This window comes from Eschrichtius robustus, chromosome 15, assembly GCF_028021215.1.
Source record: "Eschrichtius robustus isolate mEscRob2 chromosome 15, mEscRob2.pri, whole genome shotgun sequence".
In the NCBI taxonomy this organism is placed as follows: domain Eukaryota; kingdom Metazoa; phylum Chordata; class Mammalia; order Artiodactyla; family Eschrichtiidae; genus Eschrichtius; species Eschrichtius robustus.
In genome coordinates, this window is record NC_090838.1 from 89,257,179 (window position 1) to 89,274,271 (window position 17,093).

The window sequence follows — 17,093 nt, forward strand, 5'->3', positions numbered from 1 at the left end:
AATACCTAACAGAGTGTACTGTACTTCCAGTGCTAAATTTAAAGAAGAAAAATGACTCCCCTACACTGTTATTACTCTAAATAGATTCTGTTTTTATTCTGATGTAACTAGAGCATTAGGGTCAGAACACTTTCAGTAAAATTAAACTGGAACGCTCTGACTTTGCACGAGAGATTACATTATTTCCTGAGGAATCCTCAGAAATGACATCTCTATCACAGAAGAAAGGTAGGAAGGGGGAGGGGAAAGGGGACTGTTCTGCTTTAGCTACATTTACAGCAAACCGGAGCTGGGATTTCTTTCTTTTTTTTTTTTTTAACTTTCTAAAAGGAAGCTTCCTTCCTAATATGACTTGGGATACTGTTTCCTTCGTTTGACTTCATGATAAATAATGTAATCTAAATGCTCAGGAAGTACCAACCTCTCCTGTTTTGCAGGATGCGGACGTGTGATGCGGGGCAGAGCATGGCGTGAGCACGGTCCATTCCCTCTGGTGTCAGAAAACAGAAACAATAAAAACTTTTGTTGCTCTCGTCTGCATCATCACTGTTGAACAGGCTTTTACGCGAGAACACTCAGGATGAGGAGGACTCAGAAAGGGGCAGAAAGCATCAGGAAGAGATAACTTAATGATTCAAGAACTATGCAAGTTATGATATTTAAAGAGTGAGGTTTAGAAAGCAATAGCATCCAATTGTTATGGGGAAGCCCTAACACTCTGAGCACAGAAACTTAATTTCAGGAAGGCTCCCGGAGAAACCATGATCACACTGTGGTGATTTGGACACCCTCACATGGGAACAGCAATTATACGGTTTTAAGGTAGAAAAAGATTTTTTCCAAAAGAGAAAGACCGAGCATGGTCAATGCATAACCACTGTCACTAACCATTTCTAACAAAGGTCTCTGGCACACTAGATGCAGTTTTGCTTCCTTTCAGATGATCAGGTTAGGATGTAATGAATACTACTGTTAATGCATGAATTAATCAAATATTTTAGAAGTCACCTGGCCAAATTGCCTTTATACCATAATGAGATTTGAGATTCACAATATGAGAGGCACTGGAAAATACATTCAAATTTTCTGACTGGAAAATACATTCGAATTTTCTCTTTATGACTCTAAGTTACACAAGAATAGTGTTTGCTCATTCCCACGATGAAACTGAGTTTTGGCTACTGAAAACTCCTACAATGTAAAAACAAACACAATTATAAAGCCTTTCTATTAAAATGCTTGATGGATTGACAAACCAACATTCAGTATCATTAAATATATTTAAAAAAACGAAAACATCACATACCTTGAATAAGTAAAGCAAAACTTAAAGCTGCAATTTATTCTCTAGCCTGGTTCTCATCATCTCTTCGTTAAGAACATCCACCTCGGGCTTCCCTGGTGGCGCAGCGGTTGAGAGTCTGCCTGCCGATGCAGGGGACATGGGCTCGAGCCCTGGTCTGGGAAGATCCCACATGCCGCGGAGCAACTGGGCCCGTGAGCCACAACTACTGAGCCTGTGCGTCTGGAGCCTGTGCTCCGCAACAAGAGAGGCCACGATAGTGAGAGGCCCGTGCACCGCGATGAAGAGTGGCCCCCGCTTGCCGCAACTAGAGAGAGCCCTCGCACAGAAACGAAGACCCAACACATCCAAAAATGAGTAAATTAATTAATTAATTAAAAAAAAACCCAAAACCACAAGATGTGGGGGAGGGGAGGAAAAATGGAGAGCTTCAAAAAAAAAAAAAGAACATCCACCTCACAGACCAAGAAGCCAACGAAATGCACCAGCTGTTAGGCCAGCAAGAACGATTCGGTATCTCAGGTTCAAATGGTTATTCCAATTAACATCACCAATATGCACTAGAGGTTGGGATTTATACCACTGCTTTTTAATAGACAACATCTGGTCTGATCATTGTAAAACTTATTAAAAAAAAACCAAACAAAGATAATTTTCAGGTTGGGGTTGGAGAAAAACTTGCTAAATGTTTACATCCCATACCTGCCTCCCTCTCCTTGTATACTGTCCCGATGTGTTTTCCTGGAGTAGACAGATACCCATTTCATAGCAGCTTTGTAATGTCTTCATATATTAGTGGATGGATGGTGAACTCAAATTTACTGATGGGCCTAGTTTCTAATGCCAATCTGAGTAGAAAGATGACATTTCCTAAATGCTTCACATCCACTGAATTAATGAGACAGGGTTATGTTTTCAAGGGGTTCTTTGCACTACTCTGGTTGTATTCTGAACATCCCAATGCATGTACAGTTTTAGCTCCCTTTATTCATTCTTTGTTTTGTGTGTGTGTGTGTGTGTGTGTGTGTGTGTAAGTACATATCCTCAAATCAACTATAATGTTTTCAGATTTTTCTACATCCAAGGTACCCTTCTTGTATTTTGATATTCATTTAATTAAAACATGCAATTTACAACATCTGAACTACTGCAGGACACAAAAACACAGTTCTAACCGGTTCTATACTACTCCTTGGGTAAGGACTCACTTCAGCCCTGCCACTAGACAACTGTTTGATCCCTCCACCTCACAGACAACTTCACAGTGACACACAAAGCCTAAGCACGTTTTTGGTTAGCCTATACTCTGAGAAATACGCTTCCAGATAAAAATGTGATTTCCCTCCAAAGCATGCTGTTCCCATCTGGACGAGCAAGACACTTTACTGGGAAGGGAGTCTTCTTTCTTGCAAAACCTAAACCACTTGTCAATCATCTGGGCTGTCCCCTGTTGTCAGTGAACTACACACCAAAAGCATCTGGTTCAGAGAGATTTTCTTAGGTGGGATCCATTCAAATTTCAGGCTAACCTCGTACAGAGTCAGATTCCACCAGGCACAGACTTGCAACTTTTGAGTAGGGGTCAACGTGTGCTAAGTGTTCCATTCTGTAACCCTATCAACAAGCATTTTACAAAGCACGATGGATGGATGTTACTCGTCCGTGCCTGGAACTCCTCATAAAAAGACAAGGGCTTCCAGAAACCCTGAGAGAGGAAATCAATTATTTCTCTCCCGGCTATTAACCACCTCTTGCCGACTGCTCATCTTACGCGTGATGATGGCTAGTATTCGCCGAATGGCGAGCAGACGCTCCTTCAGCGAGATCATGCTGAGCATGGCCAGCTGAGCCTTCCGCTCCAACGGCAGCACTGCCAGGGTCCACCAGGACCAGGCAGGACCACGAAGGTTACTCTGCAAAACAAAGGGCAACACAAAATTAGCGCCTACAGTACAAGCCTGTTCCCCCCAAATTGTCTTTTGTTTACCCACAGGCACGTGGGCAAGAATTAAATGCCGACTTCTCTTTGAGGTCTACTGCACAATTCATTCAGCCCTCAAAACACAAAGCTTCCTTTCATGTTACACACTTAAATGTGAGGAAACTCACAAAAGTAAGAATGTGTCAAGAGAAGCATCTTCCACAGGGAAACGCTATGGATTAGTCACCCCTGTTCTCTCAAAGCTCTAGTTCAGAACATAGGACCAGCCAGAAAAGGAGACTATCATTTTTACCCCTACTTTCCAATGTTCTGTTACTGTTCTTTAAGTTTTAAATACGTTATATACAGCACAATGTTTATAAAGCAAACAGTATGTGTACAAGTTTGAGTGTTATAGTAAGATAAACCTTATAATACAGTCAGTGACAAATGTACCTCTATATGAAACATCTATATATATGAGTTATTGTTAAATATATATATAAGGAATTACTATCAATTATATATTATTAATAGTTACTATTAATTATACATATACATATATATGAACTAGTAAGCTACCTGATAGCCTTTATTTCACATAACCAAACGGGCACTTCTGGAATGAGCTCTAAGCAAAAGTTGATCACAAAGTTGTTCTCAATAGTCCTGGTACTGGAACCAAGACATCCAAGGCGCCCTGCTGCTAACATCTTGACTTCAGAATCCAAACTGGGAACCAGGGAGGGCGGCTCTAGACTCACCATAGCTCAGGGTGAGAGATTAGGAGTAACATGGAGGCCAAAGTACACGGGGCAGCCCATGTCACTGTGCGGAAGGCACCCGTCTCCTCTCCAAGGGAAGAAGGCACAAGTGTTGGACAAAACAACCTTCTGTATGATTCACACCCTCCCTTTCCCTACTCATCTTACAGAGTGGGGAGAAACTGAGTAGCATGATTAATGGGAAGGGTCTTGGCGTAAAAATATCTCCCACAAAGGACCTAAAATCCTCTGTGGTAGGAAGACTAATGGTCTCCTGAAGGTGTTCACCCCCCAGTTCCTGAAGCCCGTGGCTATGGCAGCTTACACGGCAGAAGGGACACTGCAGGTGTGAGTGAGTCAGGGACCTGGAGATGGAGAGCTTAGGCTGGATCTCTCCCACCTCGGTGGGCTCAGCCTCATCGCAAGGGTCCTTCCAGCAGGGAGCTGTTCTGGGCTGTGGTCAGGGGCAGATGAGACTATGGAAGAGGGGTCAGAGGTGCAAGCTGCCGGCCTGGAAGACGGACAAACGGGTGAGAGGCAAGGAATGCTGCAGCCTTTCGAGGCCAGAAAAGGTCAGGAAATGGATTCTCCTTTAGAGCCTCCAGGAAGGAATAAAGTCTTGCCATCACCTTGGTCATAGCCTGGTGAGACCTGTGTCGGATTTCTGACCTCCAGAACTGTACAATAAAAAATTTCTGTTGTTTTTAAGCCACTCCCATCATGCAATGTGTTACAATTAGAGATTAATTTGGGTTAATAAGCAAAAACTCCTAGAAAAAAAGAATGATTCATACCTCAATCAAGTTAGTCTAATCACCTTGCTTTCTGAAACCAGGCTACAGAACAGAGGAGGAGGAGGGGTTATAACAGAGTGGAGGGTGAGATAGGACTCAGAGGTGAGTTGAGGCTGAAAGCACTGTCTTGGGTTTGGAAGAGACAGAACTCAAGTGGGGGTAAAAGACAGAAGCTCCCAAGAGACAGAAAAAGAACATAAAAATGGATGGAAAAGATACAAAAGATATTTCATCTGACCCTAAACCTGCTGAGACCTGGCCCTGCCCCCCTTTCTCCAGGACAGGTGAGCGGGCACAGTAGGAGGCACCATACACTCTCAGTCACAAGCCCACACCATGCCCACCTGGCTGTGCCACCCAAATGTGGAGGAGTGGAGTCATCTGCACTCAGAAGTGCTTCACAGACCTGAAGCCCGTTCATCACTTAAAGAACCAGGGTCACTGAGAGCACTCCTGAGAGCAGGGAGAAAGCCCACGATGATGGGATCGAGGGCTAGAAGAGCTTCCGATCTAACAAGAGTTAGGGGATTTTCTCTTCATTTATCCAACGCCTGTTCATTGGGTGCAGGGCAATCTTACACGCAAAACATAAAGTGTTCCTGCCAATACACTAAAATCACTACTAAATCTTCCCATGTTGGTGGGAGAAGTACAAAAGCTGACAGCCGATCAGAATAAACTGATTTCTGAGAGAAAAGAAATTACCTTCATGTAGTATTAAGCAGAAAGCATTAATCCCTTTGCTCCAAAAGGCACATGCTACTATACCAGGTGCTTCTTTGGGCTGCTGATAAATGAACTGGTTCATAAGCGACCATAATGGAGTAAATAGCATAGCGGGTACTGCCAAGTTTTCCCTCAGCAAAATGTGTCTCAGCACATTATGGCAGGAAATAACTGCATGATAAAAGAAGAAAGGACAGTATACCTGAGGCTCAGGTTCTCTGTCGGGCATTAACCCAAAATGGCTTAAAATCTGTTCTTTCATGTGATCCTGAAGTGAAGCAAACCAGGACACAGACTGCTGATAAACTGAATCGTGCAGTGCGGTGAGTTCTTCATACTCTGGACCTTCCACCTGATCAACGAGAAGAGACAACCTTTTCAACAATTCATTATCACACGCGTGTCCATCACACAGTGACTGCGGCCACGTCTGCTGAGGGGATTCCCGGCATTTAACACTTCAGTAATTCATTAGTGTTTTATAAACACGATATATGCTCAACATAGAAATCTTCACTTTTTTTACACAGTGGAGCTCTACCTACCCTGTCTGTCTGTCCGTCTGTAACATCCAGATGTTTCTCTTAATATAAGCACATACCCGATGTTAACATGAATCATTTTTAATGAGTACATGCAATCTTATATCGGAGATGTGCCATAATTTACTCATCCATTCACGTAAGATATATTTTAAAATAATACAAGTAATATAAGTATTTACGCAAAAGTGGTTTTGCGCGTGTGTGTGAGAGAAGGGGCTGTCATTTCCTCAGGATAGTTTCCCAGAAGTAGAATTACCAAGTCAAAGAGTTATAACATTTTAAAAATTATATTCCATGTCACCACATTATACTCCAATAGATATGTTACAGTGACAGTGCATTCACGGCCTGAGCCTGATGCCAGGGGGAGGCCCTTAGGCTTCAGACGGATGCGCCCTGCTGCCCAGGGCCCCTCTCACTGCCCAGCAAGGCTCAGTCCTAGGTAGGGACACTGAGCAGGAGAAGCTCTGGGCTGAGGACCAGGGGACCCAGGTTTGTTCTGGCTTCATCATTGCCTCTTGTGTGCAAGTTTCGGCCAGTTGCTCAGCCGCCTTAGGAGAGAATTTTCTCATCTGTAAAATGGGAATAAAGCACTAAGGTCCTTCCTGGTTATAAAACAACAGCATTTATGAAAATTGGGGTAAACTGAGGAATCAGATTATAACACACGTGACCATTCTCAATTTGATTTATATAATACAAATCAAATATTCATATGTAGTGGAGAGTTTTCTTTTAAAAAATACTAAAATTATTTCATGTTGTAGCTATTTAAGCTACCATTTTAAAATATATACGTACACCCCCAAAAGTCATTATCCACAATGATAGTCAATAAACCCTCTCATCAGATGTGTTACCAGCATAGAAGAGGGACCCTGAGAGCCACCGCACTCGGTCTTCTTCACACTCAGCTCCCTGGGCCCAAGACCTCACAGCTCACCTCGCTGCACTCTGCCCTCTGCCCCACGAGGCCCGGTGCCCACAGATGACCAGAAACAGCAGCTGGCAAGGGGACAGAGCTGGCACCGTGGGTGTGACTACTCACCTTTTCATCTTCCAGATACTCAATGTCTGCCGTGTTGTAGCCGTCTCTGTGACGGTGGCTCAAAACCCGGAAGCGGCTAATCCCAATGGCATCCACGACGGAGCTGCCGTCGGGGAACGTCCTGACGTCCTTGATCTCCAGCATGCAGCCGTACTCTGAGATCCTGGCGGGACAGGCGGGAGAAACGACCCTGACTTTAAAAATGCAGGAGGGGGGCTTCCCTGGTGGCGCAGTGGTTGAGAATCTGCCTGCCAATGCAGGGGACGCGGGATCGAGCCCTGGTCTGGGAGGGTCCCACATGCCGCAGAGCAACTAGGCCCGTGAGCCACAACTACTGAGCCTGCGCATCTGGAGCCCGTGCTCCGCAACAAGAGAGGCCGCGAGAGTGAGAGGCCCGCGCACCGCGATGAAGAGTGGCCCCCGCTTGCCGCAACTAGAGAAAGCCCTCGCACAGAAACGAAGACCCAACACAGCCATAAATAAATAAATTAATTTTAAAAAAATGCAGGAGGGTCTTCAGTTCTCCCCAGATGCAATCCTGGGTCTTAAAGGAATAACAAGCCAAACGAAACAAAGAGCATCTCCACGCCGGAGCAGCAAGGTTATTTCCTCCAAGAGACCAGCAGCCGATGAGAAACACACTGATGTGCGACATGGCAAGAGAAGGGCTGGCGGGGATGGGGCACTTGTGCCTCAGCCCTTCTAACCAGTGGGGTGGGGACAGGTGGACCTGAAATGTGGCCCCTCAGCCCCCTTGGCCAGGGCACTAGCGCACTGTCCCCACGTCCAGCCCCTCAGACTCTGCTCCCCTCCCCCATGCTGTTCCCCTCCCCAACAAACTGCCTCGGAAAGGCATCTACAAGCACCGTCTTTGGGACTTCCCTGGTGGCGCAGTGGTTGGGAATCCGCCTGCCAATGCAGGGAGCACGGGTTCAGGCCCTGGTCCGGGAAGATCCCACTAAGCCCGTGCGCCACAACTACTGAGCCTGTGCTCTAGAGCCCGTGAGCCACAACTACTGAGCCCACGTACCACAACTACTGAAGCCCGTGTGCCTAGAGCCCACGCTCCACAGGAGAAGCCACCGCAATGAGAAGCCTGCGCACTGCAACGAAGAGTAGCCCCCACTCGCTGCAACTAGAGAAAGCCCGCGCACAGCAACGAAGACCCAATGCAGCCAAAAATAAATAAATAAATAAATTTTAAAAAAGAAAAAAAAGCACTGTCTTCATCTCCCTGTCTCCCCATCACACCTCAAGACCCTGCCGTTCTACTGACACGAGGCCAGTGGAGTCACACGTGACACTGGCACGCCCCAGCTGACCTGTCGCTGACGCAGCACTCTCGCCCTCCCTGACCAGTCCCTCCCTTCACCACATGCGTCCTCCACGTGTCCCCAACACACTGCCCGGGACACCGTATCCTCACTCCAAAAGCCTCCCACGTGACCCTACCCCCAGTCACGGTTCTAACTGTCTTCCACGTCCAATGGTTTCGATCGTGCCTACGATGTGTCAAGCATTACACAGAGCAATTTATCATACGTATTCATCCAAGCCTCACAGAAACACGGAGGCTCAGAAAAATTAAACTGATCTAGGGCCACAGGAAGATTCAGAGCCGAGCTCTGAACCCAAGGGTATTTGACGCTAAAGTGAATGAACAACTGCACTACACACCTCCAAACTAATGCTGAGAGAGGACGCCCAAGTTACACACCTGTGTAGAGTTCTAACACCTCTGCCTGGACCGCCAATAAAGCGCCCTCCTTCCTAAGGGTCTGTCTTATCCACAGCTGCAGTGCGCACGGAGCCCCCTGAAGAGCCCCTTCAAAGGAGGCCTCGGTGCCCCAGCTCACATGTCAGCTCCTCCAAAGTCGGTCTCAGCCGCAAAACCTGTTCCTGCGATAAACATCTCGCCTGGTCTGTGGCCAGGAACTCGGCTGCCAACCCTGCAGCATCCAGGGGACTGAGGCTCTCATGTTTGTCCACATGAGGCCGTTAGAAATTTGTCCAAAAAATCGGCTGAACTCTCCCCCTCTCCTGGGCTTGGCCATGAGTGAGCCAGGGCTCCTGTCTGCTCTCTCCCTGGAGGACCTGTCTCTCCTCGGTTACCCTGAGCAACCTGCACTTTGACGGGTTCAGGAAACTTAGGTTCAGTAGCTTACCTGTAGTAAATCTCTTCTGAATGTTCCATGTTCCCAGTGGAAGTGGAACTTACGAAACTGTTTTTTCACTTTGCTTATGTTGATTGTGATGAATCAAATCTTAATAATTCAAATTTATTCATCTCTTCCTCTATGCTAATGCTCTCAGCATCTTGTGTAAGAAAAGAATCTCTCCCTGTTCCCAGTTGTAAAGATAGTTCCCAATATTCTCTCTTAAATGTTTTAATATTTTGTTTTTCACATTTCACATTGGGAATGTAAATGTGTTATTTTTTGTGTATAGTATAGGGCAGAGAAAAGATTTTTTTTTCCCATTTGGACTACCCACTAATTGTCTGACTACCTTTTATTGAGGAGTTTTGCCTTTTCTCACAAAATTACATATAAATTTGGAGTCCAAATATGAGTGGATCTGCTTATCTCTACAGTCTGTTTCAATGGTCTACTTACTTGGACTTGTAAGTTTATTGCAGGGATGTTGTCCCATCTTGCTCAGCTGGTTTTTCAAAACTACCATGGTCTTGGTCTTTAACATAATGATTCTAAAATCAGCTTGAGCAATTCCATGAAAAACCCTCTTGTGATGCTGACCGGATCTACTTTGGATTTATAGACCAACTGGGGTAAAAAGAACATCTCTCTATGACACTGAGTCTATGTACCCATGAACACAGTATCTCTATCCATTCTTGAATATCTTTCAATAAAGTTGTAGAATTTTCTCCATAAATGTTCTACATACATCTTTAGAAAGATATGTTCCTAGGTATATACGGTGGAAACTAGCAGATGGCCCTAAACATCCATTCTCCCCTTCCTCCTGGGCACCTGGATGGACTACATTTCCCAGCCTCCTCTGCCGGAGGTGTGAGCAGCAGTGACTGATATGGGCCCCTTTTCTCCAGGATCCCCTACAAGCACCAGGGCCTCTTCCACCAGCTAGAATTTGGATGTAATGACCTCATCAGGACCATGCGGTAATGACAAAGCCCTAGAGGATCAGGAAGCCAAGACGTGGGCAGGACCCGGGGTCCCCAGAGCAGTCTTTGGAGGGGAGCTGCCTGCTGATTTGGAACATCTTCCCTAGAAAAATGATGCAAAACAAAAAGAGATAAAAAACCAAGCACCATGGGTTCTTATAAGACTGAAAGTTTTCTGGCTGTGTGGATAAAGGTTTCATGGAGGATGTAACAATATTTTTAGACCTAAAAGGTTGGACCAGATTTGTTTGTATAACGGTGAGCTAGAAGAGAATTACAGGCAGAGGGAAGCATGGAGGCATGAAAACATGAACTTTTTTTTAGAGAAGGGCGAATAATGTGGCAATGGACCAGTAGGTATGATGTTCCAAAGAAAGGAGTAGGAGATGAGGCTAGAACCCAAGGGTGGGACCACATCATGGATGGCCCTGAACTTATACTTTGTTACATAACAGGAGCCACTAGAGGTTTTCAACATCACCTTAAGTTGTTCTTCAAGAAAAATGACAAACGATACATTTAATTAGAACCCTTTCTTTGAACACTGGTAATTCTTACCCTGCGTGCTCAGCAGATAAACACATGCCAAACCGTTTGGTACCAGTTTCCATGCATCTTCTTATCATAAGCCGATAGCGGGGCTCAAAGACGTGGAGCGGACAGGGCACGGTGGGGAAGGCCATGGCACACACGAAGATGGGCACATCCCTGGTCAGACTGCAGGGTGAGGGAAATGTTAACTTAGAGGTGGAGCTGTTAGAAACAGAAGGGAGTGAGAGTCACTGTGAAACAGCAAAAGCTAGCCAACCTCAGCTCTCTCATTTACCCTCAGGTTTGCCTCTGGCTTAGGTGGGAAAAGAAAGCCAAGGGCCACAGCTTGAGAAAGTTCTCAGCTGACCCAGGTTCCCTGCCAAGCCCTCTTATTTAATCTGATGAGACCACGCTTATGATCACTATAAAAACATTCTGATGACCTTGAGGGCACTGTGCTAAGTGAAATAAGTCAGACAGAGAAAGACAAATACCACCGTAGGGCCTCATTGATATGTGGAATCTAAAAATAAACAAAACCAAGCTCACAGATACAGAGAACAGACAGGGTTACCAGAGGAGGGGGCAGGTGAAGTGGGTGAAGGGGGTCAAACAGCACAAGGTTCCAGTTATGAAATAAATAAGTCCTAGGGATGTAAGGTGCAGCATGGTGACTATCGTTAATAACACTGTGCTGCATATTTAAAAGTTGCCAAGAGAGTAGATCTTCAAAAGCTCTCATCACAAGAAAAAAATTTTTGTAACTATGTCTGGAGACAGAGGTTAACTAGACTCAGTGTGGTGATCGTTTCACAATATACACAAATATCAACTCATTATGTTGTACATCTGAAACTAATACAACGTGAGATGCCACTTATATCTCAAGAAAAATAAATAAGAAACACTCCTGATGAAAGCAGTCAAAGGTAATGAGTTCTAAATAAAAAAAGAGTAGAAGAATGATAAGGTCTCAATACTTACAGGTCACTACAACACAACACTTAAACCACTTTAAAAGAGAAAAAATAACTGTCAAGCCTATTTTGAGTGGTAATCCCTTTTTCCCTTCTGTTTCTATGTCCTGTGCCTTTTCAATTCTGAAAAATTCAGCACTGCTTATTTAGATACAAAAAGCAACCATATAATATTGTCAAAACACACTTTTGAAATATTTCTTACAAACTTTTTCAATTAAATTCACATAAACTCTTTGCAATTAATTTTTTTGGAGGCTAATTTCTCTGCCAAAGGCAGGGGAAAAGAATGAGATAAAGCCGTGAGATTAACAAGGATTTTCTTCTTTAGCCTGAACTCAACACCAAGTACCTGGAGCACGGGGACTTACTTTGAAAGCTCCGTCATTTCTTCATCATAAATTCTCTTTCTGTCAGACAGTTCGTCTGACAAATATCGAAATATTAATTCTTCAGCCAGAGTAGTTATATGAAAATTTCTGCTTGCCAACAACTGGAACAAAAGAAAAAGTTAAATAATACCACATGGTAATTAATTCTTAAGGACGAGGAGCTCTCTTCCTAGTCAAGGGTCAACAAGGAGGTGGGGGGAAGGGAGTGGTCTCAGAAGACAAAAGGGACTGAGGTGAGAGCAGGGGGGTTGGCCCTGAGAGGGAGGGGGAGGGGAAGGGAGGGGAGGGGGAGGGGAAGGGAGGGGAAGGGGGAGGGGAGGGGAGGGGAGGGGGAAGGGGAAGGGAGGGGAAGGGGGAGGGGAGGGGAGGGGGAGGGGGAGGGGAGTCCCTGGCCCCCCTTCCCCGCCCCCCCCCCCACCATGAGAGAAGCGCAAAAGAAAGGGTTCCCTTGGAGGAAGGAAGAGGCAATTCCCATTTTGCTAGCATATACGCTTTCCATGAGTAGCATAATGTCAGGGAGAGTGAGTAGCAGGTGGTGGGAGAGAAGAGAGATATCAAAGAACCACCTTGGAGAGTGAAAAGCTGAGGCTACCAGAAAAGCACAGTAAGAATGACTAATAAGGACTTCTCTGGCGGCACAATGGCTAAGAATACACCTGCCAATATGGGTTCGAGCCCTGGTCCGGGAAGATCCCACATGAATTGGAGCAACTAAGCCCGTGCACCACAACTACTGAGCCCGTGAGCCACAACTACTGAAGCCCACACGCCTAGAGCCCGTGCTCTGCAACAAGAGAAGCCACCACAATGAGAAGCCCGCGCACCGCAATGAAGAGTAGCCCCCGCTCGCCGCCACTAGAGAAAGCCTGCGCTCAGCAACAAAGACCCAACGCAGCCAAAAACAAATAAATGAATAAGTAAATTTATTAAAAAAAAAAAGAATGACTAATAAGGTTTTGGGTCTCAGATTTAAGATTATGAATTTAAAGTGAAGTTTAATCTTCCCTATTTTGTGGGTTTACTCTAGCATTGCGATGCTACTTATACAGACGCACACAAAAGGCAAAGAGTTGACTTGATCTGGACTGGGAAAGGGCATTGACGGACTGAGGAATTAAAGCTGGATGTGATGGGGAAGTAGGTGGAGACCGAATAAAAAAGTGCCAGGAATTGTCAGTTCCCAAGAAATACTTACTTCTGAGAGTTTTTCTTTGCACAAAGGACAATGTGGGGCATGGTCCAGGCAGCGCTCGAGGCATTTTAGGCAAAACGTGTGTCCACAGGGCGTAGTGACAGGCTCAAAGAGCAACCTGGAGAAAACATCTGGGTTTTCAGCAAGAAATGTCCAGAAGACATTTTCAAATAACCTTTTTATAAGAATTCTAGAAATCACTTATATCCATTTTCCGTTTATAACGTCCTTCATCATATTTTTGGAAAAGAAATCAATTGTTATCGAGATATATGTAATTTCTCTGACAATAAAAAGCCCGTTACGTTTAGGATACAAAATTCAGAAAGGCTGAATTCTTCACAGTTGCGTAGATTCTATGTCATCCTACCTCATGCAAAGGGCACACTCAAAATCAGCCACGTCTATCAGGAGCTCTGCACTTTCTCCTACGTTAGAGCTCACATTCCTTTGGGGTGAGGAATCAGCCTCTGAAAAAGTTAAATGCTATAATTAACACTTGCACATCTGGGTAAGAGCATGCGGTAACTGTATTTCCTCCGGATAAAGTATGTTACACCAATGTAACAAACCATGCTGGATGGGATTTGAGGTACAGCTGTCCCTCCATATCCCCGTGGGGACTGGCTCCAGGATCCCCACAGATACCAAGACCCCTGAGGCTGGAGTCCCTTACGTAAAATGGTGTGGTATTTGCATATAACCTAAGCACATCTTCCCATGTACAGGCATTGCCCAGAGATATTGCAGGGTCAGTTCCAGTACACTGCAATAAAGTGAGTATTGCAATAAACTGCACCACACAAATTTTTTTTTTGGTTTCTCAGTGCATATAAAAGTTATGTTTATGCTATACTGTAGTCCATTAAGTGTGCACTAGCATTATGTCTAAAAAACAATGTACATGTGTTAACTGAAAATAATTTATTGCCAAAAGTGCTAACCATCTTCTGACAACACAGGTTTTCCACAAACCTTCAATTTGTAAAAAAAAAAAAAAAAAAAATCTGCAAAGCACAATAAAATGAGGTGTGCCTGTACATTAAATCATCTCTAGGTTACTTATAATACTTATAATAATATATGTAAATGCTATGTACTGATAAATCGTTCCTACACAGGGCAAAAGCAAGTTTTGCTTTTTGGCACTTTCTGGAATTTTTTTTCCTGAATATTTTTGATCCGTGGTTGGTTGAATCCGTGGATACTGAGGGCTGACTGTATACAGCCATAATTTATCTGTAAAGCATGAATAAACGTGAAAGTTATACCTAAATCTTCTCTATTCTTGACTATGAAGTGCTTGTAGGGGTAAACATTTAAACTGTCCTACAATCTTGAAGGTGATATGTTCATTTCATTATTAATTTTAAACTACCTATATAAAATTTTTCTAAAGTATATTGAGTAACACCCAACATTCTATCACTCTAGGGTCACACACTCCGTGACAAAATAGCCTCACTGACCTTTCTTGGGAATTTTTCCAGGGGCGTTCACATCATGTGCATCCTCCAAATCATTCGGAAACTGTCTCTTTAAACCAGTGCTCAGCGCCGCTGGAAGAAAACTTTCTAACACTTCCTTATCCTCTTCACAGTGTAGGCCCAGTATAAAATATAACACCGAAGAATTGGTATTTCTAAACACATCCTGTTTCTCAGATGGATTCTGGTTAAGTAGGAAAAAAGAATCTTGAATATTAAAGAGATCATAGCATCAGAGAAAAAAAAATCATGCAGTAGCCTTTCTTAGAAATCTCTGGAAAAAAAGAGAGCATATACTCTTCCCTCATAATTGGTTTCATCTATTAACTTCTAAGATGAACTTTATACTTTTCATGGTAAAATATAAGGATAATTTCTTCCTGAAACAGATCAACTGAACACCAATCTTCATATATTCAAACCATCCCTCTGCTATCTTTTCTCCAAGACAAAATAATATCAAGTCTCCTGATGTTGTGGGTTGTTTGGAGATGTTCTAAAAGTTTCTTTCAATCTTCAGTGATTTTCATTACTTCCATCAAATTCCTTTAAAAGTGTCAATTCTCAGGTTGAGAAGCCAGAACTGGTCTTAAGAAGTACTTGTAGCTAACATAATGCAACCGTGTGAGTAACTTGTAAATGTTCAAAATTACATAAAGCTTAATCAAGATAATATTGACAAACACACGCACTTCCCACCTTAGAACTCCCTGCACTGCCACCTCCCTCCACAGGAGGCTGGCTGTTTACGTGGTTCTGACACTGAGCCGTTAATCTTGTGTTCAACATTCTGCTTTGGATGGAAGATGTTAAATGCTGAGGCACGTTTTCTGAAGCAGGGAAAAACACCTCACACATTACCTGTAAAATTGCCAAGAAGAAAAATATGTATTTTAAGACACTTTTGAAAAATACATCATATACCTGAAAGACTCAGAGGAAACTTTGAGGCCAAACAGGCCTAAAACATTGACAAGAATAATTACCCTATTCCAACCGCCAATGTTTTAAAATTCAAGTGTTTCTGAAACCACAGTCAACATCTTAAGCATTTTAGTCCCCAGTCCGTGTCCATCTTACTCTTACCAATTACAAAATATGAGCATTGCAGTTTCTTTCAGTTTGGTCCTTACATATCTGCTACAGAAAATCTCCCCTAAATGTCTCAGGGATGAGAGAGAAACGTGGGGTGTATCGGTTGCAGGGGGTCCCAGACTGAACCTAAGCTGTGATGACCCACAGGATTAAGATAGTTCTAGAGGGCTGCTTAACTTACAAGAGCACCAGAAGAGTCAACTAGTAAGAACTTCAGAGGAAGAGAAGGTGAAGGGGCGCAATTCTGGTTCACCAGCTTTCGGTGGTGGTGGGAAGTGCCGGCCAGCCCCTCGATGGTCCTGCCCAACCGCATGGACTCAGCTGAATCCAAGGGCTTAAGGGAGGTGTAGAGGATTCGGGTTCGAGTCCTGGTCTGGCGGGTTCGAGCCCTGGTCTGGGAGGATCCCACATGCCGCGGAGCAACTGGGCCCGTGAGCCACAACTACTGAGCCTGCGCCTCTGGAGCCTGTGCTCCGCAACAAGAGAGGCCGCGATAGTGAGAGGCCCGCGCACCGTGATGAAGAGTGGCCCCCGCTCGGCGCAACTAGAGAAAGCCCTCGCACAGAAACGAAGACCCAACACAGCAAAAATAAATAAATAAATTAAAAAAAAAGAGAGAGGTGTAAAGGAGTCACTGAAACCTCAACAAAGAATCCACCCACTGTGCTGCAGGTGACAGATGAGTGCACCAGAACCCACGACCTCTGCGGCAGTGAGGACCAGCATCCCAGCAGGGACGTCAGTGTCCTCGGCAGTGGCCCTGAGGGGTCAGCAGAGCTGCAGGAGGCTGCCAGGGAGGGTACCACATCTCTTGGGCATCAGGAGGCTGGCACTGTTTGGCGCCGTCTGTGACAGAAGATACCTAGCACCCGTAAAATGCTGGAGGGAAAACATCATGTCTGCATGCAAAAGCACCAGACAGGCAAGAATCCACAAGACCTAAATCCCGGTCCTGGGACCTTCGTGAATCTGCTTCATCTCTCTGAGCTTGGGCTGAACTTCTCATGATGCTGTTGTAAGCATCAGTTGGGGTAACATATGTTTTACGATTCTTGTGAAAGTTGCAGGTGAGACAAAGCAGGCAGGAATCGTTAAAAATAGCCAGCTCAAGATTCAATATTATTTTGACGAGTTGAAACAGTGATCAAAACCAATGAGTGACAATTTAACAGG

At 44.5% G+C, this 17,093-nt stretch overlaps 1 protein-coding gene across 1 annotated transcript in view; it reads right to left on the reverse strand.

The window, feature by feature from the left end:
• Window positions 1-2,383: 2,383 nt before the first annotated feature.
• Window positions 2,384-17,093, reverse strand: part of LONRF2 (LON peptidase N-terminal domain and ring finger 2) — a 33,790-nt gene continuing 19,080 nt past the window's right edge. The window contains exons 4-12 of the mRNA XM_068564349.1: window positions 15,525-15,686; window positions 14,808-15,009; window positions 13,709-13,808; window positions 13,342-13,456; window positions 12,126-12,247; window positions 10,805-10,963; window positions 7,102-7,264; window positions 5,711-5,860; window positions 2,384-3,216 (exon numbers count right to left, since the gene is read on the reverse strand). Of these exons, the coding sequence (XP_068420450.1) occupies window positions 3,022-3,216; window positions 5,711-5,860; window positions 7,102-7,264; window positions 10,805-10,963; window positions 12,126-12,247; window positions 13,342-13,456; window positions 13,709-13,808; window positions 14,808-15,009; window positions 15,525-15,686 (1,368 nt within the window). The 3' untranslated portion in view covers window positions 2,384-3,021. The remainder of the gene's footprint in view (window positions 3,217-5,710; window positions 5,861-7,101; window positions 7,265-10,804; window positions 10,964-12,125; window positions 12,248-13,341; window positions 13,457-13,708; window positions 13,809-14,807; window positions 15,010-15,524; window positions 15,687-17,093) is intronic.